This window comes from Electrona antarctica, assembly GCF_951216825.1.
Source record: "Electrona antarctica genome assembly, chromosome: 20".
NCBI lineage: Eukaryota > Metazoa > Chordata > Actinopteri > Myctophiformes > Myctophidae > Electrona > Electrona antarctica.
Genome location: NC_136801.1, coordinates 29,888,193 through 29,912,566, shown reverse-complemented (window position 1 = coordinate 29,912,566; position 24,374 = coordinate 29,888,193). Strand labels below are relative to the sequence as shown.

Below are 24,374 nucleotides of genomic sequence, written 5' to 3'. Positions count from 1 at the left end.
CGACCAATGGTTCCTGCTCATAATCCATTATGGCAAGTTGGGAATGACAGTGTGTCACATTCTCACATGTTTGGACCCATTTGTCCAGTGGAACCAGAGACACATGGTTAAAATGTGGTGGTTTCGAATTTGACTGTGTCCCTCATTTATCAATCCAGAGTTACAGACCTATAAGGGCCCATTTGGTTCTTAACAATCAATAATTTTGCTGGTGACCTGATACTAGCCTCACGTTGCGATACTAATATACCACTGCGCTGGGCTACATGGATGCAGCATATGCAATAGGGGCGGGTGAAGTGTGGCTGCGCCAGGCTAACCTGATACCCCCCTCAAGGATCCCGAACACCAACTTGTAATCGCCACAGACCAGCTTTTCATTGCGCCATTTAAAACCAGAATCAGACTCTTGAGCTTCAACCTTCCCTTTAGTTTAAGCTGTTTATTTATGACATCAGCCATGAGCGACGGCAACCTTCGCAGGTATATCAGACAGAGAGATTATTTCAAGATGCGCCGCGAACAACAGCCACCCTTTGATCTCACCCATCTGACAGACAACTTGTTATAGCCGATGTACAATACTATTATACATGAGATGGTCTGCTGCCTGCCAGATTCATTCTAACCCAGCCTCACTCTTCCATTCTCCCTGTCCAAATTCCTTCCTTTCTATAGCCGCTCGGCGCTGGAATGAATCGTCTGCCACAATAACAATCCTCAGAGTCTCTTATTGCCTGTCCGCTCTTCTCTTGTACACCTCTGTGAACAAAAGACCCCTCTCTCTACTGTCTGTCCCCCTCCCTTTCCTTCGTTCTCTCATCCTCTCCTACATTTCCTTTCTCTCTCTCCATTCACGGCTCATTTCTTGCCTTCAATAGACCTGACTGCTCTGTCTCCGTAATAGCCAATTTGATTTTTTTCCCCCTACTGAAGTCTTGATCACTTTCTATTCTTTATTCTGTTATATGGCAGATATGAGGGAGCGTGACTCAAGTTTTGAATCCCTTATGAGAGTCATAAATGGAGGAACATGTTGCACACATTCATATCAAGTCTACAATGTGTACGCTGTGCTATCGTGTTATAGCATAACATGCACGCATGTACGTTTGTGTGTACACTGACGGCTATGGCATTTCACTTTTATATCAATCTTGGATTAGCCAGCAGCACTGCTGAAATTCCCCCACAACGGTTATCTTGTGGAGAAGTATTCCAGAAAAATATCAATAGCCTATACGTTTTGACATCATATGACTTCTTCCTCAAAGTAACAAAATAAATACAACCCACAACCAGCTTGCCCCCTCCTCACCCACGGGACTTGGACTTGATTCCTTGATACTGACTATAGCCACTCCTTCTCTTTCCTGGACAACAATGGAGGACATATCCTCCATTGTTGCAGGTATGACCTTCTCAGCTTGTTCCCTGGATTCGCTCCCCACCACCCTCCTCAAGGCCTGGCTCCTCACTCAACCCTAACGCTGCAATACATTGAACTCCAGATCCCCTTACCCGCTTCATTCCAAACCTTGTCCCTCAACATTGTCGTGTCGTCACCCACTACACTAACCTCCTGCCCCATGTCAACCAGATCACCCTGTATACATGTATATACTGTACTAAACTCTGCTGCCCGCCTACTCACCAGTACCCGCTCAAGAGACCACATCACAAAAGTCACCTTCACTGGCTCCCAATCAAAGCCTGTATTATGTTTGTCCGTGTCCACACAAGGTGACTGCATTCAGTGGACTACACAAAATAACATCAAACTGTTTGACATGGCAGAAATCACAATTAGGTCATTACTAATTAACAATTCTTGCACACGGTTCTAATTCCTGCTCCCTCCAGCATTTTGCTGTCACCAAACTGCGGGGTGAGAGTGAAGGACAAGGCCATCGATGTGTTTAGCCCTCCGGTGGCAGGTGGAGCTGGCTTGGTTGCATGTGATAAGAGAGAGAGCGAGAGAGAGAGAGAGAGAGAGAGAGAGAGAGAGAGAGAAGAGAGAGAGAGAGAGGGGGCTCCGTGCTGCTGTGGAACTCAGAGCCCTCCCTGGGCGTCCCTTTTAAATAAGCCCCCTTGAACAGGAGGATAGGTCACACAATATAGCACCAGGATCTCATCACAGCCAATAAAAGAGATGAGGTAGAGATCAAAATGTGAGAGAGGGACAGATACGCAAACAAGAATGCAAGGAAAGGCAATCTGCCTCTATATGCTCTCTCTCTCTCTCTCTCTCTCTCTCTCTCTCTCTCTCTCTGGGACTTTCACATTGAATGGCTGTCTGATAAGGGCAGTGATTATATATATACTGTAGGGCCATGCCCCCCCCCCCCCCCCCCCCCACGTCACCACACACACACACACACGCACACACACGCATGCACGCACACGCGCACACGCACACACAAATATGTACTGCTTGTACAGTCACACGTGCTCTCTCTCTCTCTCTCTCTCTCTCTCTCTCTCTCTCTCTCTCCCTCTCTCTCTCACACACACACACACACACACACACACATGCACACATGCACGCACGGTACACACGGTACACACGGTACGCCCATACATAGGTATGTCACTATGACTCAGACATAACCGTGACCAAACCCAATATGCCCATAGTGCAGGCATATATGGAGATGGGTTGTCCAGAGCCACAGAATTGATCCGCTATGCTCTTATGGTCATGTCGTGCATATATGGGACCTCCCATCGGCAATAGGACTCGAGAGACAGACGATTACAGCGGCTACTCTGGCAAAGCCCACCACATTATGACTCGGATATATCGGTCAGATTGGCGGCGTGGCGTATAGGTGTGAGCTCCACCCAGCAGCCCAAACTCTAGATGTGAGGGCCACCTAGCGGCCTGTTCCTTTAGTAGCACAAACATTCAGCTAAATAAGATAAGGTAACATCCTGCCAAGTCGTATCTGTACAAAACATCCCTGGGAGATGGATTGCTGAGGTGGAATGGAGGGCAACACCTACCATCAGCTCCCAATACTTATAGCGCACAACTTGCCACACCCAAGCCGTGCTACTCATAGGCTGAGTTGGCGGTGCCTGCCTGGGATCAAACCTATGATCTTGCGGTCCACAAAGGTGAGTGCTCTACCGACTAAGTTGCCCGGAACAATGAAACAAACGGTTTACTTTCTCTCATGTAACATTTATCTAGAAACAAACAGTGACATCTACTGTGCTGTGCATGCTTTTTGTACATGAATAATGGAAGTGGCCTGTTTGCACAAGATCTCATATTAACTGCATTCTATATTATCTACTTCATTTGATTTAAACCGATCTGTACAAGTCAAATTAAACGACTCTGTCCTCAAAGCCAGTGAGTACATCATGAAAAATGCCTCCGGTGGTGTTTGCAGAAACCGCGGCCGGCCTCATAGCGCTCGATGATAGATTCCTTGTGGCTATCATTTTGCCCAGAGGACAATTCAGCACAATTATCAATCTTGATGAGGAGAAGCCTCACAAAATATTCATCCTCATGGCACCCAATTACCCAGAGCAGTCCCCTGCAACTCAGTCCCACAGAGAACCTATATGCCCTTCACAGTGTCACTGAGAATTGGAGGCATAATAGTGTTCAGTCACATGATGACATATTGCTGTCAGGAGGAAACCACCTAACTCCATTTCTGAGTTTTCTTTTTCATAAATCTGTGCTATTGGACGTGCACCCTTTACACCTGTGTGTTGGTTAAAAAATATATTGAACCAATGAAAAGTAGTAGCCTAAAATACCAACTTTGATGAGGCAGTACTGCTTTGTTTAAAAAATATATATGGTTTTCTTCTTGAAAAAAATGTATTCCTGAAAAATGAAGATTTTGAAGTTAGGTGGTGTCTTCCCGACAGCACACACACACACACACACACACACACACACACACATTCTGTGTGTGTGTGTGAATCATTTCCTGGTCCATGGTAGAGGGCGGGACTGCGACGCTCTATAGGCATACAAGCGCAAGCTGCGCAATACATGATCTATTTCGACTATATATATATCATTTTTTTATGTACTGACCAATGTTGCGGACATAGCCTACATATTTTATTTGAGGTTCGGGGACTATTAATTGATTCAGCATGAAGACTAAAGCATTCTAAATACATATACGCATGGCTTGATCACCATACGGCACCCTCCCAGCTGACTTGGAAATGAGCGGATTTTACGACCAACGTCCACCATCGTCACAGCATCATTCAGTGTTAGGGAACTCAGTAGCATCTGGAAGATCCATATATGCAGCCACAGCAGCTTGGTATGGGGCAGTATCTCTCTCACAGGCAAGACAGAACTTGTCATCATTGAAGGCAATCTCAATGCAGGGAGATATTGGGATGAGATTCTGGAACCAGTGGTGATGATCCCATATCTTCATAATCTGGAACCTAACGTCATCCACCAGGATGACAACGCATGCCCCCACGGAGCCAGGATCATCACGTAACTCCAGAATGTGGGAGTGTTGGTATGCCTTGAGTCCAGACCTCATGTCCTCAACCCAATTGAACACTTGTGAGATCAGCTTGGGCGTGCTGTACGTGCTAGAGTGAGCAACAGAACCACATTGGCTGACTTGCAACAAATCCTGGTTGAGGAATGGGATGCCATCCCACAGCAAAATGTGGCTAGGTTGATGACCAGCATGAGGTGGTGCCAAGCTGCTGCGGCTGCGTTTGGATCTTCCACCCGCTACTGAGTGTAAAATTAATAAAGTGTAAAAATTGCCAATGTGTGTTGTTTTTTACCTTATTACTGTGTGAGAGTGCAATCATCCAATCAACTAAGCAACACAAAGCAAAGGTGACATTTTGGCAAATGTTTTGAAGGCGCTACCCACACGTTTAGCTGTATTGCTCATCCCACGAATACCCGATCCTTACAAGCTATACCTCGTTGTAAAGGTGACTAATCAATGATTAGCTTGATATAAAATACAATACCAATTGGTATTATTAAAGTGGAGAAATAATAGACCAAAGTTCTAAGTTTCCGTTGCTGTGTTGCATCATCCTCAAGTCTATAGCAATGTTGGACAAAATGTGAAAAGAAAAGTCTTGTTTGTTTTCGTGGAGTTTCTTCTTCCTTCCTTCCATATACTGTGTTCTCCAGATCGATGTTGTGCGTACTGTACGTGTTATCACAGCTCTGCTGCTTGATCAGCTATACTGTAGCTCTCAGATTATCACATGGTTGGATATATTGGTTATTCAGATGTTCCATTATTCATCGCCATATCACAACCACAGTCGAAAGTACAAGACTAGTAGGAGTAGAAGGAGTGCTAGACAGATTGTTTTTGTGATTTTCTTCATAGTAGGATTCAGTCATTTTGCCAGTCCTCCCAGACCTCGTTTAAGGAACTCATATAGCGTCATTTGGGAAAAAGCTTTTAGTCACGTCTGGACCATACATGCCATCAGCCACAGTTTTCAGTAAATTGAAAAAGTGCTTATGGAATGCTGAGCATCTACGCAGATCTGTGCACGTTCCTGCGTGAGTGCATGCACACAATGTCTGCCGAATGCGGTACAATATGTGTTTTTCATGCATGTCTTGTGTTTGAACCTCTAGTGCAGTGGTTCTCAAAGCGAGGTCCAGGGACCCTCAGTGTTCCTTGAAGGTATCCCAAATGGACCCTTATATGTGTCTGTAACTTTGAGAATGGACCCAATGGACCCTTATATGTGTCTGTAACTTTGAGAATGGACCCAAATGGACCCTTATATGTGTCTGTAACTTTGAGAATGGACCCAAATGGACCCTTACGGTACATGTTCATTTGGTTCCATTTGTACACTCTCAGAGCTAATGAGGGTAAAATAAATCACACCCATGTGAAGTGAGGGGGGCCAATAACTCATGTTGATTAGGTGATGTAATGGTGATGTAAAACAAAATTGCCAACACGAACATTAAACGCCATTAACAATAAAGACAATATGACGTAATGAGTTAAATTATGACGTACATTTTCCCTTCATTGTCGATGGCGTTTACAAAACAAACATTGAACTCACATCGCTAATTTTTTACTACTACTTAAACATTTGTTTTCTAATTTATGGAATTTCTTAGATTTTTCTTTTATTTCACAATGACATTTCTGGAAAAAAAGAATTTGTCTTAAATTCATGAAAGATTTAGCTTTTTTTCGGGGGAATGTTTTTTTAAAATGTTTTGAAATAATACTTAAAAACAAAGTGTAGAAACAAAAATAAATACATAAAGGGACCCATAGAAATGTGTCCGCGACCCACAAATGGGTCCCGACCGGATGCTTGGGAACCAGTGCTCTAGTCTATAGTGTTAGTGTGTGACAGCTTACCGCTCAGGAGAGGCTGGTGCCGTCGGTAGGAGGCGGGCAGAGGACCCAGGCGTTCCTGCCTCTGACTCAGCACCCTGGCCAGGTGACCCGTGTGGCGCAGGCTGCCCACCGTCACGCTGTGCAGGTATACCGGCCCCACAAAGTGGCTCAGCAGCGCCCCCTGCACTCCCAGGATGTTCCATCTGACCGACCGACAGGAATGACATGCAGGAATGACATGCAGGGAGGCAGGAGGAGAGAGAGAGAGAGAGAGAGGAGGATTTGTGAGAAGGAAGACGGAACAGGTGGTGAAAGGAGAGGTGGGATGATGGGACGACAGAGGAAGGAAGAGGGAGGGAGGGACAGGAAGAAAGAACGACGGAATGGAGAGGAGGAGGAGGAGGAGGAGAAGAGGAGGGGGAGAGAGAGAGGAGAAACCAGGGAAGAGATTGTGGGGGAGGAGAGAGGAGACAGCAGAGCGTCAATGACAGGTGGTGGAGACAATTTGATCACTATCTCAGAATGGGACGTGATGAGTTAGCAACCAGCGCTGGATTGACAAGAATACGCGCACACGCGCACGCGCACACACACACACACACACACACACACACACACACACACACACACACACACACACACACACACACACACACACACACACACACACACACACACACACACACACACACACACACACACACACCCCTCCCCCTCTGACAACAACAAGGTCGAAGCATGCAGGTCTCTCATGGACACAGGAGGACACATCATCATGTGTACGTGTCATTATTTGTCAGTGAGGTTAAGGCACTACAGTGGCTTCCAGGACCAATGCATTGCAATATAACCTCCACGTTTAGTTCAGGACGCATGCACCATGGGAATGCTGGGCTGTGAGTCCACAGAGAACACGCTTTGAGTTGGCAGTGCCAGTCTTCCATATATTTCTATTGTAAAGAAGCGCTGGTGGGCTTCTGGCGGGTCGTGATGGCGTTGGATATGCCTGATTCATACTCAGCTGTGTGCCGAAATAAGCAGGTCTACAAGCTTGTAGATCAGCTATTTTTGGAGAGTGACTCCTGCACATAACCAAGCATTTCCTCCTAGTTTTAGTCAAGGAAACACTGGTTGGAACAGTGCAGGCATCACGCTGTGTGCCAGCAATATGGACATTACTTAAAGGCAAAGCACATTACTCAACTCCAAAGGCATTCTCTGTGGACACGGTCACATGGCCCCTATGTACAGGTGATTCTCAACCGGTAGGCCGTGGGGGGCCACTCGTGGGCCGTGAGGTCATTGCGAGTGCATGGGCCCCGAAGTGATTGACAAAACACTATAACATTTTAATGATTATATAATATATAATATAATATAAATTAATATAAAATTATGTAAAAAATTAAAGTCATGGTATTTTTGAGGGGTGCTAACCCCTCCTATATTCAAATATTAGTGTAGATTTTCGTCTTACACAAACATTACATTCCCATTGACAATGAATGGAGAATTTACGTCATAATTTATGTGGACGAGCAAATCGGCTATTTTCTTTTTCACTTTACCATCTTATCACCATCTCTGTACCGATAAATATGATCTTACGTTAGTTGATCCGAGGCGGAAATATATCGATTAAAATAAGCACGCTCTGAAAATGCAGACGGCCGACCCATCTGATCACTCAACACAGCAGCTGCTTTCGGCTGCTGTGGTCAGACGGGTGGGTGGGCCGCAAACGCGCTGGGAGATTTTCAAGTGGACCCTGACCCGGAAAAAGCGATCGAGCACCTCAGCACCACTGCTTTATATATCCAGAACCAGGGCAGCTGGAGCCGTGCCACATTCCGTTTACCCCCCTCCTCTCCGTTTAACCGGCGAGTGCTAATTTATGGATGGATAAAAAATGATAATTACTGTGTTTATTATTGTTCCTGCCCTTCAGAGACAGAGAGAGAGAGAGAGAGAGAGAGAGAGAGAGAGAGAGAGAGAGAGAGAGAGAGAGAGAGCACAGAAAAGATAACAAGCAGGTGGGAGAGAGCCATGCATACATCTCCTATGAACCTGTACGCTGCTGTGTACTCCCCCATGCATTGGGCTAATGAACTTACGGCAAGCGTAATCAGAGAGGCACAGCATTATGCTGCTAATTTTTAACATCATTGTTCTTTTTGTTAATCAATGTCTCTTTATCGTGGTTGCAATTATGAGGGGGGTGTGATATCCCCCTCCCCCCTGTCCCGTCCTCTCTCGCGTCCCGCGTTCCTCCCCCTTTCATGACTAATAATCAGTCATTACGGCTTCTTTTGCTTTCCCCGAGCAGTCAATTAACATTGACGGCTTTCCAGGAATCGCTAAACGGGAGCTCTCGCAGCCGGACGTGTTTTTTTCCCCTCTTTATACCTGCAATCTGTCGCCGAGATCTGTCCTTGCCTCTCAGACAAAAAGAAAAGGAGGTCTGTTCGTGAACACTCTCCCCACCCCATCACCGCCCAACTCTCTGCCCAAAAAAACGGAAATAATTTAGCCTGGAATATTAATTTACCCAGAAGAGCGACGGCGTGAATTAGAGACATCTTCTAATCTCATGCAAGAAAAGACAGCCATCTGGTCTGGGTGTGTAAATTTAAAAAGAGGAGACGGGGGGGTGAGTTCTCTCCCTCTCCCTCTCCCTCTCTCTCTCTCTCTCCTTTCATGTCTCCCTCCCTCCATCCCTCCCCTCCACTTCTCTCATTCTCCTCCCTGCTGCCTTGGAGATCAGTAAACACCGACCGCTACAATAAAATGCCTTCATCTGCATAAAAGCCTGTGGCAGAAAAGCAGAGATCACAGGGATATGAAAGATATTTAGAGGCCGTCGCTTAAATACAAAAAACAAACGATGGGTTTAGTCTAATATTAGCCGTGGCCAATGAGGAGCGTGCGTGTACTGCACCGCACAGCTGGCACTCGTCTGACCGTCAAGTAAAATCAACAATGGGAGGTGCATTAATGTTGATGGTGGTGATTGGTGAATTCATACGGTGGTACAGTACATGAAATAGTATGTTAATACGTATTAAATAGATAGTAGATATAACAATACTAATATAATAAGTAGTAGATAGACAGTAGATATACTGGACATGGCCTTGATAAAGGCTGGAGGCCTGAATGCACTGCAGTTGTGGAAAGTAACTAAGTACATTTACTTAAGTAGCCTATATGCTTAAGTACAATTGGTATTTGTAGGGTAGGCTACTTTACTTGAGTGTTTTCAATTTCCAATACTTTTGCTTCTACTCCACTACATCTCAGATGCAAATATTGTACTTTTACTCATTCACACTCACACATTTATTTTATAAACTTATACAGTAGTTACTTTGTAGATTTTAGATTGTAGATTATTTTTTACAAAACATACACTAACCACTTCAGCCCATACAATTCTGTCATTTGAAAATAGCCAATCTACAAGCCCAATACTGTAGATCTGCTACCGGTATTTTCAAAAGATTTTTATACATTTGAAAACTTTAAATGAGACATTCTGCATATATTAATAAGTAGCCTACATTTACTTTTGGTACTTTAAGTACATTTTCATGCCAATACTTTTGCACGTTTATCTCAAGTACATTTTGAATTCCAGACTTTTACTTGTAATGGAGTACTTCCACATTGCAGTATTGATACGTTTAAATAATAAGTAAAACACGTGAGTACTTTTTTCCACCATGGCATGAAGGCAGAGGAAACTATGGGAGTGGCTAAAGGCTTTTAGATGCCTGCTGTGACCCAACCTGACCTGGATGACTTGACCCTATACTCAGTGACCCATTCAATTAAATGGCCACGCGCTCATCATCCACTGCAATATATCGTCGCTGTCGCGTCCGGAAACCGTGTGTCTCCGAAATGGGAAACTAAAAAGAACATGTGATCAATATTGGTTCTGTATTCATAACAATACACACCCACCCACGCACGCACGCACGCACACACGGCACGCACACACGCACACACTTTGCAACTTTATGACACAACAGCACTGACTCACGCATTTTTACCCCCCCCCCCCCTTAAAAAACACAAAAAAACAAACAAACATAGAAAGTTGAAATGTGGAGATTGTAAGGTTTCTTTCCAACAGTGACGATGTATTTATTAAAAAAAAGGGGGCCACAGGACGAAGAGTCTACTGACCATCCTGACGATGGCGAGAGAGAAGTAGAGCATCCGATGTAGAGAGAGGGGGTGGGGAGACAGGATGGATGGATGTATGGAAGAAAAGTGGGGTGTCCCTTGCTCCCTTCTCCTTCCCTGTCACTCTATTTTTTTGTAAAGTAATTGCTTTCACCCCAGTTTGTGACCTGGGTAGATTTAATCACAACGTCTCCAGCCTCGGCCAACTGAATCAAATTGGTCAAATTAACAGCTTCTCCACAGGAGAAGAGGGTTCAGCCCCCCCACCACGCACGCACGCACGCATGCACGCATGCACTCGTGCACGCACTCGCGCATGCACGCACGCACTCACAGACACACTCTCTCTCTTCCTCGGTGATGTGTGTGTGTGTGTGGTGGGTGGGTGCGTGCGTGCGTGCGTGCGTGCGTGCGTGCGTGCGTGCGTGCGTGCGTGCGTGCGTGCGTCTGTCAGACACGACAACAGTGTCTCAGCTGCAGTCTGGTATGGCTTAGTTGGCACAGTGTGACACTGGGACAGTGAGGTTCACAGCTTCAGTATCAATCAGACAGACAGACAGACAGACAGACAGACAGACAGACAGACAGACAGACAGACAGACAGACAGACAGACAGACAGACAGACAGACAGACAGACAGACAGACAGACAGACAGACAGACAGACAGACAGACAGACAGACAGACAGACAGACAGACAGACAGACAGACAGACAGACAGACAGACAGACAGACAGACAGACAGCGATCAAATCATCACCAACCAAGTCTCAACTCCCATGTTTTTTGAGTGGTGTAAACCACTCCTACAACTGGCTTTGTTAGTCTGTGCAGAAAAAATGAGCATGGTTGCTATGTTCACCCTGTTCACCCGGGTGTGATTTCATTACGTCAGACATGATTTCATTACGTCAGACAGGCTATATAAGACCTTACACCACTCAGTTCACACGGGTGTGATTTTTTTGCTATATTTGAATTTAAATCCTGAATAGTTTTTTGCTATTTTGAATTGGAATCCTGAAAAGTAACATTTTTATTTTACTTTTTTTGATTTACTTATACAGACTATAAACTTAAATGCAAATACCCAATGCCTCCCTGCTTGACACTCAGCATCAAGGGTTGGATTGGGGGTAAGTCCCTGCGACATACTAGCGTCATGTCCAGGGGGTGTACTTGTATATCAAGCTGCCTCACGCTACAGAAACAGGAGATAGGCTCCTGCCCTATGGGCCTCATGGCTCGGCAAGGCTACTTACTTATGTTTGAAATTGCAACATTCCAATATTAACCTGCGGGCCGCATTAAGTGAAGGTGGGGGCCGCATGAGGCCCCCCTGGACACCAGTTGCCCATGTATGCTTTAATATATTAGCGCCCCTCACTTCACACGGGTGTGATTTTTGTTAATGGCCGTGGCTAGCAATTCAGGGCTGGAGCCAGCAGGCTAAGCCAGTGGTTCCCAAAGTGAGGTCCATTAGGGTCTATTTGGTTTCATTTGTACACACTCAGAGTTAAATTAACATTGATTTTACAATATAAATTGGGGGGTCCCAGAGATAGAACTGCCATTAAATGGGGGTCCGTAAACTAATGCATGTCAAACTGGGGGTCCTTGAAATTAAACATGTTGAGAATCACTGGCATATCTCTTCAAATGGGGGTCCGCGGGTTAATTAGTGCCAATTTGGGGGTCCTTGACATGAAAAAGTTTGGGAACCACTGGGTAATGAATCATGACCATAAAACATGTGATTCTGTGAAAACTGAATTAGATGGAAAAAATAAATAAATGAAAACCACAAAACAAAGGGTATTTATTAGATTAGATAGATTAGATTAGATTATATCTAAATATTCACTTTTTTTCTTGGCTTCGTTCCAGGCTTAAACGAACTAATTCAATTTGTGGAACCACAAACTAGCACCACAGCTATGCGCTACATACACAGGAGCCAAACCTAATTCATGTATGCCTGCATCCGCTGTCCAGCACAAACGTAGTGAAAGCTCACGTTGCATTGCAATGTTACCTGAGCTGGAGGTTGACTATTTCTATTATTTTCTATAAACAGCTTTTGTCCCCACACGTCTCAAGATTTGCCATTGACAATGAACGAACCGGTGTGATTTTATTTGTCCAAACTCCATGCTGTTCTTCTTCGTGGTGACAGGACAGGCACATCTGCCACATCCCCCCCAGTGTCACGGACCAGTTTGTTAAAATCCGCCACTAGTGACAGGAGAGATGATCAGAGGAGCAGAGTTTATACCACCAGCATTAAGAGCTGGACAGAAGAATGGAAAGAGTTTCTCAGTGAAGGTGCAGCCAGTGAAAGAGTAGAGGTGAACTCTGGCCTCAACATCATAAAAGGAGACCAGACCCTCCTGATAATCCACAAACACTCCCACTGTCTGGACCTTCTCTCTTACAGGGAGGAGGACATCATCAGGGTCAGTATAAACCCAGTACTCACAGTAGTCATTTCCATTACTCAATGCTATAGTCCAGTAACCATTGTTGGGACTCTGTGGTTGATCAGCTTTCCTGTCGATGGACTCTCTGGCAACTCCTAAAGACCACTCAGTCTTCCCTACAACCTGAACCGCATAGTAAAACCTTCCTGAGGAGAATCCTTGTTTTCCTAAGACATCGACACATGTACAGAATCTCTCTGGGTTGTCTGGGAGATCCTTCTGTACGTTTCCACAACTCACTTGTTTTCCATCCTCAGACAGGATGAGGTATGGATGTGCTGTATCAGGGTCCAGAGTTGCATCCACCTCATATTTCTGGATCCTCCTCAGCTCAGCATCACACAGCTTCTTCATCTCTTGACTGAGTGTCTTCTCCAGCTGAGACACAGCTGTCCTCACTGTCTCCTCATGTGAAGACTGGTGGACATTGACCTTTGTCCAGTCCTTGGTGGGGATCCACTCTGTGTTGATGGATTTAAAGTTCTGGACAAGGTGGAGGTGGTCTTCAGTGTGTGAGATCTGTTTCAGCTCAGAGATTCTCTTCTCTAACTGAGTGACTTCCTGTTTCAGATCTTCAATGAAGCCTTCAGCCTGTTTCTCTGTTGTTTTATGCTTCTCTTCAATCACATCAATGAGCTCAGCCTGGCTTCTCTCAATACACCTTACCAGAGCAGTGAAGACCTGCACACTGTCTGCTATGACTGTATCTGCATCTTCCCTGCTGAGCTCTACCGAGCGTTTGACCTCCTGAATCTTCAGTCGTCTCTCCTGGATCATCTGCTGAACTTCAGCCTCAGTCTTTGCTTCATATTCTTCTTTCAACATGTGACTCCTGAACTGATCGACCATCTCAGAGAAGGCTTTATTAACAAATAATTCTTGATTATTTAAGCATGTTCTGTTACACAGCGGACACTTGCACACATCCTTAGCGAACCAGTAACGTGTGATACAGGCTTTGCAGTAGATGTGTCCACATCGAGTGCTGACAGGATCAGTGAGCACATCCATACAGATGGAACACAGGAAGTCATATTCAGAATCAGACAGGAGAATTCTGACGGACGCCATTTCTGCTTGTCGCTGAGAAGTTAGACGTGACTTTGACGATTCTCACAGAGGGACTCTGAATAGAGGCAAGGAGAGGTCTGGGGTTCCAGCCAATCAGAGGCAAGGAGAGGTCTGTGGTTCCTGCCAATCAGAAGCAGCAGAGGTCTGTGGTTCCAGGGATCTTCAGTGACAGATGTTCTGAGCTTCAGTTGGTAGACTCCAGTAACTGTAAAGAGATTGGTTGGTGGACTCCAGTGTCTGTGAACTGATTCTGTGTCGTCTTATATCTCCCGTCTGGTAAGATGACTATGTCATCCCTCTGATGTCACTATGCCCAGGCATGTCCATATAAGGAGTTTCCACCATAGCTATGCCCACATATGGTGTATAGAGGTGGCAAGGAATATCTTATGTTCCCATTGAATCGTTGATATACCTTAGAGTTGTTGTGTGGAAATAATAATTAAACACAGGGACACACAGCTGTCTACAGGACACATAGCTGTCTACAGGAGTGGTTGCACCACTCAAATAAATGTAGCCTAGAACTGGAGGTTTAGAACTTGGGGTGATGTGATCAGTGACATCACAAAGGTGTACTCTTTGTCCTGCAGACTAGAGTACACCAACGTGATGTCACTGATCACATGACCCCATGTTCTTTTGGTGTGTGTCCACAAACTTTGTCCTACACAAACATTAAATTCCCATTGACAACGAATGGAGAATTTTACGTCATCTAACTATAAATGCACCAAGTCTCTGTACGCATGTCTGTACGTCTGTAATCCAGATAACTCGAGAACCGTTCACCCCACCAATTTCAAATTTAACGCACGTGTTCCACCCCACCACTGGGGGTGCAGTGCCCGGTGTCGAGTCGGTCGAACCCACGGTTGTCCAGAACCACTCCAAATAGCCCGGGCTCTGGACAGGGCACCTGCCCAGTCAGTGTTGTCCCTGAACGCGTTAAAAAAAAACAATCGGTCACGAACACGTTCATATTTTGGGTGAACGTGAACTGAACGTACTGTATTTCTGCTTGATGAACGTTACTGTGAACGCGTTCATTCTGGGCATGTGAGAACATCAGTCTCTGACAGTTCACTTCATTCAAGACTGTGTGAGATTTCCATCTAAACAGGCCTTAATGCGTAGCGGAGAAAACACCAGTCTGTCCCGCTCCTACTAAAGCAATATTAAATAAGCCCAAATCGGACAACAAATTAACGTGCAGTCGTTCTCTGGACTGGAGCGCACGCACAAGGCGATGATGATGTGCACTGCGGCTTGTGCGCCCAATGACATCAGAATTCCGCTAAATATGACATAAATTAAACATCAAAACATTAAACGCCATTGACATTGAAGGGAAAACTTACATCATATGTAAACGAGCAAATCGGCTAACCAATCACATGTTGGTGGGAGCGCTTGGCCAATAAGGGACCACCTTATGTTCCTTGTGTAGCAATGTCAAATGTCCGCTAACATAAATTGATGTACGACGACAAGAGCGTCCCTCATTTCACACGGGTGTGATTTTTTATTAAACTACTCGTTTTTGAGTGGTGTAAACCACTCCTACAACTGGCTTTGTTAGTTTACGTGTCTGTTCGTACCAAAAAATGAGCATGGTTGCTATGGTCACCCAGTTCACACGGGTGTGATTTCATTACGTCAGGCATTACGTCAGACCACAGTTGATCAGTCTATATAAGACCTTACACCACTCAGTTCACACGGGTGTGATTTTTGTATTACTCAAAGCCATGTCAGTCAACACTTGTATCACTCAACACTTTTGAGTGATACCACGATGTCCGTTGATCTCCCCAGGTTGGCAGAGGGAGTGTAGAGAGCCCAGGATTACAATAGATAATTGACACTGGATGAAAAAATGGGTTACAAAATAGTGGGATAAAAATTTAAATAAAAAAAGAAGAAGAAAAAAGCAGAGAGCTGGCAGATTTGACGCATTCAGGAAACATCTCAAGCAAGATAATTGGCCCTATTATCATCAGCAGAGATTATGAAGAGACGTTCTTTCTCTTGTCTTGTCTGCCGTCATGCATACATGCATGCTGATACAACTCTTTCATTTTGGTGTTAAGCAAGGCAGCGATTCTCAAAGTTGGGTCCTTGAGGGGGTCCTCAGCAATTCAGCTATTCAAAGAAATTGCAGAATATTTTTCAAACCATTTGAAAAAGTTAATAATTTTTTACAAATCGTCTCCAATGGGGGTCCGCGGCCAAACTCATAGACATACAGTACAGTATTCATTTGGATGTTGTTGACATGAAAACGTTTGAGAAGCACTGTACTGAGGTTGGAAAGCTGAACTTAAAGGACCACTTCACCACTTTTCAACATCTCTTCATATAATTGGTCCTCACTAATGTTCATGATAAAACACCACCATTTTTTCCTACTCAGTCTGTGTCTCATAGGAGGGCTTTGGGCAGTTCGGACACCCGTCCACCAGTGACATTAGGCAGATTTTTTTAAACAAGATTTGTTTTAAAATATATTTAGATTTTTATTATCGAACGATGGCTTCAACTTTTGCATTGCAACTTTTCAGGAAAAGAAAGCCTGCCGTTTCTATTAGCTTGGATTCACCATCGATGATGTCACTGGTGGACGGGTTTCTGAACTGCCCACAGCCCTCCTATGAGACACAGACTGAGTAGGAAAAAATGGTGGTATTTTATCATGAACATTAGTTAGGACCAATTATAGGAAGAGAAGTTGAAAAGTGGTGAAGTGGTCCTTTAAGCATGCCCTTGAAAAATGTTGCATGTACAACATTTTGTTTTGTGTTGTGTAAATGTCAGTGTGTGTGTGAAAGGTCATGAGATTAATGTGAGCTGCATGGGATGAAGACCCAAGAGGTCTGTACTGTACTCTGTATGTGGTCACGCACACACACAGAGACACACACTGACACGCACGCATGCACGCACGTTCATTACACTTTTAACTATAAGCTAAATGACAGAAAATAGCTGATCTGAGTCTGCGTGTGGTACCACGACACGCAATGCATACAAGTATACTATATATCATAACTTACACTTACACCAAATCTCTTCGGCTCTCTTACAAGCTCAAAGTTGGAGGTTGGATACGAACACACGCACTGTACGCATAAGGAAACCCAGCCGTATCACTGACCTTGTGATCTTGTCCGTGCAGGACATGGTGATGAGCTGCTCTCCTTGTAGGATCCCGTCCCAGGTCTGAGCCGGGCCCCGGCCCCTCACCGGCACCGTCCCTTCACCCGACTCGATCTTGGTCCGCAGGTGGCTGTGGTGCTTCCTCATCAGGTGTCTGCAGCTGCTGTGCACTGTCAATGCAGGAGGAGACATCATAGAAGCATACTGTAACATGTCTACTGCAAACTGTCAATGCAAGAGACATCATAGAAGCATACTGTAACATGTCTACTGCAAACTGTCAATGCAGGATACATCATAGAAGCAAACTGTAACATGTCTACTGCAAACTGTCAATGCAGGAGACATCATAGAAGAATACTGTAACCTGTCTTCTGCAAACTGTCAATGCAGGAGACATCATAGAAGAATACTGTAACCTGTCTTCTGCAAACTGTCAATGCAGGAGACATCATAGAAGCATACTGTAACATGTCTACTGCAAACTGTCAATGCAGGAGACATCATAGAAGCATACTGTAACAACATGTCTACTGCAAACTGTCAATGCAGGAGACATCATAGAAGCATACTGTAACATGTCTACTGCAAACTGTCAATGCAGGAGACATCATAGAAGCAAACTGTAACATGTCTACTGCAAACTGTCAATGCAGGAGACATCACAGAAGCATACTGTAACAACATGTCTACTGCAAACTGTCAATGCAGGAGACATCATAGAAGCATACTGTAACATGTCTACTGCAAACTGTCAATGCAGGAGACATCACAGAAGCATACTGTAACAACATGTCTACTGCAAACTGTCAATGCAGGAGACATCATAGAAGCATACTGTAACATGTCTACTGCAAACTGTCAATGCAGGAGACATCATAGAAGCATACTGTAACATGTCTACTGCAAACTGTCAATGCAGGATACATCATAGAAGCATACTGTAACATGTCTACTGCAAACTGTCAATGCAGGAGACATCATAGAAGCATACTGTAACATGTCTACTGCAAACTGTCAATGCAGGAGACATGCATACTGTAACATGTCTACTGCAAACTGTCAATGCAGGAGACATGCATACTGTAACATGTCTACTGCAAACTGTCAATGCAAGTACACATTTGACGGAGCAACTTTCACGTGCAGTTGAGTAACATTTGACCAAGACTATCTATACTTGTATATACTTGAGTGTATAGTGCTGGCACACTATACACTCTGTCTTTCTTTTATCTGTATTGTATTGCATTGTATGTGTCATTGTATGTTTAGTTTTACTACCATTTTAAGAGCCTGCTCAGGGACTACAGATGTAAACTAGAAAAAGTGCCCTTCTGGGCACAGGTCTCCAACAGGAGGATAGGACTGTGTGAGATGTTTGGCAAAATGTTTAGGATTAATATAAACATGTTTTTGAGGCATTTTGTTCCAAAAATGTGTTTTGCAAAAATCAACCTGTTGGTGGCGCTATAACAGGCCAATGTGAAAAGGGTGGGATATATTCCTCAGCCTAGTAAGAAAATGTGTGAAAGATTTCACGTAAATTGCATGCTGCGTTCATGATTTGAGGCTTTTGTTTAAAACGGGGCAATCTTGCAAACTGTGAAAGCTAATTATAGCCAATTAGGATGGAATATGAAATATCGGACAGATCCGACTTGAGCACATGACCATAGAGATAGTGTGTAACGATTTGTGAGATCTTTGGACAGAATCTGGAGGAGTAATATCAAAAAATGTGTTTTACAAAAGTCGGCCTCCTGGTGGCGCTATAAAAGGCAGATGCGGAAAATGCAGGTAAACGGTTTGTCCTTGGCCTCTAGGGAGTGTGCATGCAATGTTTCACGCAGATCGGTGCAGTCTTAGGTAAAAAATGTGAAAAGCTGCCTCATGGTGGCGCTATAACAGGCCGTTCTGGAAAATGTGGGGCAGAGGTTCATCGTTGGCATCCAGGGAGTGTGTGTGCAAAGTTTGGCATCGAATGGGTTAATGGTGCCGGAGATTAGCTGGTAACAGACGGACGGAAGGACGGACACACACACGGACACACACACGGACACACACACACACGGACGTAGTGCAAAACATACTCTCTCCCCATGCCTTCGGCCTGGTGGAGACAATTAGCTTATGGCTAACTCTGGCACATTTACATGGAAGTGAAAACTGGAATGTTGATTAATGAGCATTGTCCCTGTCAAATAAATAAATAAATAAAAAATCGAGTCGAGTACTTTGTCCACCACTGGATGTGCGAGACTAATTTTCTCTGATTGAAGTGGAATTTGAGAAAGTATTTGTTATGGACGTCTTGAAGGGAGAAACCTAAAATTGCCTCATCACTGCAGTCACAGTTCAGCGCTCCAACTATTCACTTGCAGTGCATTGTGTAGCAATACTCTTGGAGAACAAAAACACCTTTTGGCACATTTTTCACATCTTTTGTTCTAAAAAAGAATTACAGCAGCTGTTGACCTTTTAAAATTCCACACAGGAGCATGCTAATTGGAGAATTGGATTAATTTAGCCGCAGTAAAGAAAAGATTATTGTTTCAAATAATCTTTTCATAATTCTTCGCTTCAATTTAATTCAGTTATTAATTTGTGCAAAGTACTTACTAAATATATCAGTTCAAATAATACTTTGTAAACACAACGTATTGTGTGTTGGAAAGCCTTGCGGAGGACTTTGAAGTGTGTCGCACAAAAGTAGTGAAAATTCCAGATCTACAAGCTCACATCATGCATTAAGTATGGGCTTCCAGCTGTGAACTGCAGAGCAGCAGACAGACTAAAGTACAGAGTGATGACTCATTTTATAATCGGTACAAGAAGGCTGATGTACCTTTGAAAAGTTTTAATAGGCCTATCTCACAGCATTTCCCCGCCCCCTTTTTACGCCCCCTTTTGGAGATAGTGGTGTTATTTTTTTTGCGGTCCATAGGCTTCCATGTTAAAAGAGGTATTTTCACAAGCCACAAACTACCGTTTTGTAAAGGTAAGGTTTATTCTACTTATTTGAGTTGTTATACCATTGTGTTTTCTTCACATTATTATCGGTCTTTGACATTTTAACATTAGGAAATGTACTTAGATTCTCCATAGAAAAAAAGTGTAAATGCCTAATGTTAAATGACACCACTATCTACCGGAAGTGGGTGTGGAAAGGGGGCTGTGAAATAGGCCTGACCGGTTCAGAGCTTTGCCAGCGGAAAAGCCTTTTCTAAGTAGAGGGAATGATTAAACAGCTACAATTGTTTTGAAGTTCATCTGTTCCTCTCATCTATTCCTGCAGTCGCAAACAAACTATGATGGCAAGCCCATAGACATTCGACTCTGTGAAGAAAAAATTAATGAATGAATTTAGCCGGGGGGAAATAAGTAGTAGGGTTGCAGATTCAACTTTTTCAAAATAGCTTCATAAACTGGCAGCAGCCGCAGCACTATCATCAGTGTTTTGTGGATTAATGTTTGTTTGTTTGTTTCAACATTATCTTTTCTATTGATGTTAAGGTTTATGTACAGTATGTTCAGATATTGGCTCTGTACTTGATATTCTCTTTTTTCCCTCAAAACCTCCACCAAAGACATTGGCTCTGTACTTGATCTTCTCTTTTTTCCCTCAAAACCTCCACCAAAGCTCTTTACCGATAATAGCCGATCTACAAGCTCAGAGTATAGATCTGGTCTGCCATTTCCGGCGAATGTATACCCCCAGAATCGCACAAAGATGTGTTGGCTCCCCAGTAACTCTGGGACTCCTCTAGGGGTCCCCCTGTTGAAGACTCATTATCTGGGCATAATACATATTTATTCTACTCTACTGGTACATATTTGTACACATTATTTTGACATTTCTCAACTCCGAAGTCACCCAGAAAAATGCCAGGTGAGCGTCTAAATGAGTACACATTTTATTTCCATGGTAAGCAGTAAAATGTCATCTAGTCAGCAAAGTGGTGCTAAAACGGCTTGAGAAGGATGCCAAGCTCATCGAATGATGGGAGAAAAACACGTCAGGGAAAGGCAGTCATACTCGCTGTCGGGCTGAAACCTCATATCACCACAGTGTCAAACAAAAGTAGCGAAAATAGACGATCTACAGGCTTGCAATGTGTCGCGATACGATGTGTTGTATGCTTGTAGATCAGCTATTTTTTGCTAGAAGTGGTTAAGTGGTGCCTGGGTGTTTATGAATACTGAACCAATGAAAAATATTAACAAGAGCTTGTGATAATATAATAACCACATTGGATCCATTCAAAGACAGACCATTTTATGAAAGGTAACAGTTTCAGAGATACAGGGTTTCCACCCGACAGTGACGACATCCAGCACCCGTTTATCACGTTCCTTTCAAGCTAATTTCAACTGGCAATCTGCGTGAAATTAACATGTGAATTACTAAAGCAGCAGCGAATAATGTAATCTGCAAATGGGGCTGCCTCCAAGTTGCTTTTTCTTTATTTGCAGGGCTAAGAATATTCTTGCAAGTATTAGAGCTTACTTACGTGCACCTTTGTTCTATACGTTTTGCTTATACAGTAGTTATAATGACATGCCCAGAATAGGGATGACAGGTTTGAAAGTTGTCAAAGGAGCACTTTAACACTTTAATGTCCTCTGAGCCACAGACAGAAATAGTGCTACATTATAATAAGCATTAGTGAGGACCAATTATATGAAGATGGAAACACAATGTTTTAACTCGGGCAGTGAATGAGTTAAGACGTATTTTAGATTTCTTTCTAAAATCTATGTTCACGTTATTGCTATTTTTTTGTCTTTTTACCTTTGAAAACGTAAGTATTCAAAATGCTTTTAAAAATACTCAAGTAAGCCTACTGTATTTTTTAATAGCAAATACTCCGGTATTGTAATTTGCCTGAGCAGCTTCCACTCATACTGAAATTGACTAATTTGTCCTCCACTTCAAACAACAAAAAGCCATGGTTACTTGGAGAGTCTTGTTGTTGCCGCTGTTTCGGTCAGGGTGACCAGAACCTTCTTTTAATAAGCCTGCCTTTTTGGAGGAAGATAATTTCCCACCTAACCCTCACACAAAGCCTAAAAGTTGCGTGCAAAGTGCTTGGTAAATAACATAAATCGGGCTCTAGATGGAGGACGACACGACGACAGAAAGAAAGAAAGAGAGAGAGAGAGAGAGAGAGAGAGAGAGAGAGAGAGAGAGAGAGAGAGAGAGAGAGAGCAGAAAGTGGCAAAGCTAGAGCAAATCGAGTGACATTACAAAATAACACATTGCTGTAGGGCAGAAACTTTGAGTGTCGCACAAAAGCATAGTGAAAATAGCCGATCTACAAGATCACAACGAGTGATGAGAATGCTTTGAGAGCTAACTGCTATTTTCACTTATTTAAAAAGAAATTGAATGTGAAAGCAAACGTGTTTAAGCGTGTCTATAGGGATTTATAAATAATGAACAAATGATCCATTTCCTGAAGAGTAACTGTTTTAGGCCTTTTCAAAAATAGCAGACCTACAAGTTCATAGCGCGCCACTCGGTGGCGCGCTATGAGCTTGTAGATCTGCTATTTTTCAATAGCTAAATTATAACATAATGTATGTAACCACCAAAAGGGGTTCCCGCTCAAAATGGGTGAAACCAACAGGCTTGGTCATCATGTCTTACGGTCGGTGGTGATTTCATAGGGCGAGTTGAGCCTGCCGTCTCCGCAGGGCGACGTGCTGATGTACATGTGGAAATGAACGTTGTCTCTCAACCGGTAGCCACACTCCTTGTGCCGCACGAATATCGACTCCTCACCGTCCCCGCCGGGCCTTTTACTGTGGTGAGAGAGAAGGAAGGAAGGAAGGAAGGAAGGAAGGAAGGAAAGAAGTAGGGATGCAACAGTTATTGAACTATTATCATTTTCGCCATGACATGTTGGCAGTTGCCTTTTATTTAAATAAAGGCTATGTCTTGATCTTGTTTGATCCGTGCGAGCACCATGTATTTGAACTGTGTCATGTGGATTCGTTGATATATAGCAAATAAAACAAATTATGAAAGAAAACGTTCTCTATATCTCTGTGGAAAAACCAACATGAAGTAGTAAGGGGGAGACTGATAAGAAAGAGAAGGAGAAAGAGAAGAGCATTCATCACAGTGGAGGAGGAGGAGGAGGAGGAGTGCAATGGGAGCTGCGTTCTTTAGCCATGATGAAGTGAGGGATGGATGGAGGAGGAGATGAACACTGGCCTGCTCCCTGCCTCCCTGACTGAGCTCCATTCTCCTCCTGTCACAGAGCCGCTGGACATTACTCAGGCCTCTGTGTGTGTGTGCGTGTGCGTGTGCGTGTGCGTGTGTGTGTGTGTGTGTGTGTGTGTGTGTGTGTGTGTGTGCGTGTGTGTGTGTGTTCCAAATGTCCTCACAAGCATATTAGAATCTGAGAAACAAAGTAGCTTTACAGGACAAAGAAAACGTTTTTTAAGGAAAAACAAGTTAAAAAACTATCAAAGAAAGTTAAACAAAAGGGGGTCCTAATCTGTTAAAACCAAAAAAGAGCATTAAAAACCTTGCTCATTGGTACAATAGGCTAGCATTCTGAGCTGATGAGATTAGAACTATATGCACACTGGGGCTGATTCCCTCACTGATTTCATCTCTCCAGGGCGAGGAAGAAAGAGACTGAAACATGACAGACTACACAGTAAAATTAAAAGTTAATTGAACTCGGAAGACCCTTACGGGTCAATTTTCACACACTCACAGTTAAAGGAACACTCAGGGTGTCAGTGCGTAGACATGTCCGTATGCATGGCTCAGCTTGTTAGAGCTCATAAATAAATGCTAGCGGACAAATTAGGGCAGTATTATGTGTGTCTTAAGTACCAGGTCTTATGACTTAACTTAAGACCTGGAGGCGTGATCAATGCTGTTTGTCCACTCAGAATAGCCAAATGGCATTGATCACGCCTCCAGGTCTTAAGTTAAGTAATAAGACCTGGTACTTAAGACACACATAATACTGCCCTATGTGTTAAACATTAAGTGTTGTTAGGAAATCCCATTCAAGAGCATACGTCGCTGTTAGGTGGAAAACCTTGTAAGTCCAAAACTTTTTATTTTCAAGAAATGGAAATAAGAACCTGGG

At 43.7% G+C, this 24,374-nt stretch overlaps 1 protein-coding gene across 2 annotated transcripts in view; it reads right to left on the bottom strand.

Moving 5' to 3' along the window:
• adarb2 (adenosine deaminase RNA specific B2 (inactive)) overlaps positions 1–24,374 on the bottom strand; it is a 245,050-nt gene that overhangs the window by 9,588 nt on the left and 211,088 nt on the right. For both annotated transcript variants that reach the window (XM_079489974.1, XM_079489975.1), the window contains 3 exons: positions 22,910–23,064; positions 17,255–17,426; positions 6,378–6,559 (listed from right to left, as the gene is read on the bottom strand). In XM_079489974.1, coding sequence (XP_079346100.1) covers positions 6,378–6,559; positions 17,255–17,426; positions 22,910–23,064 — 509 coding nt within the window. The remainder of the gene's footprint in view (positions 1–6,377; positions 6,560–17,254; positions 17,427–22,909; positions 23,065–24,374) is intronic.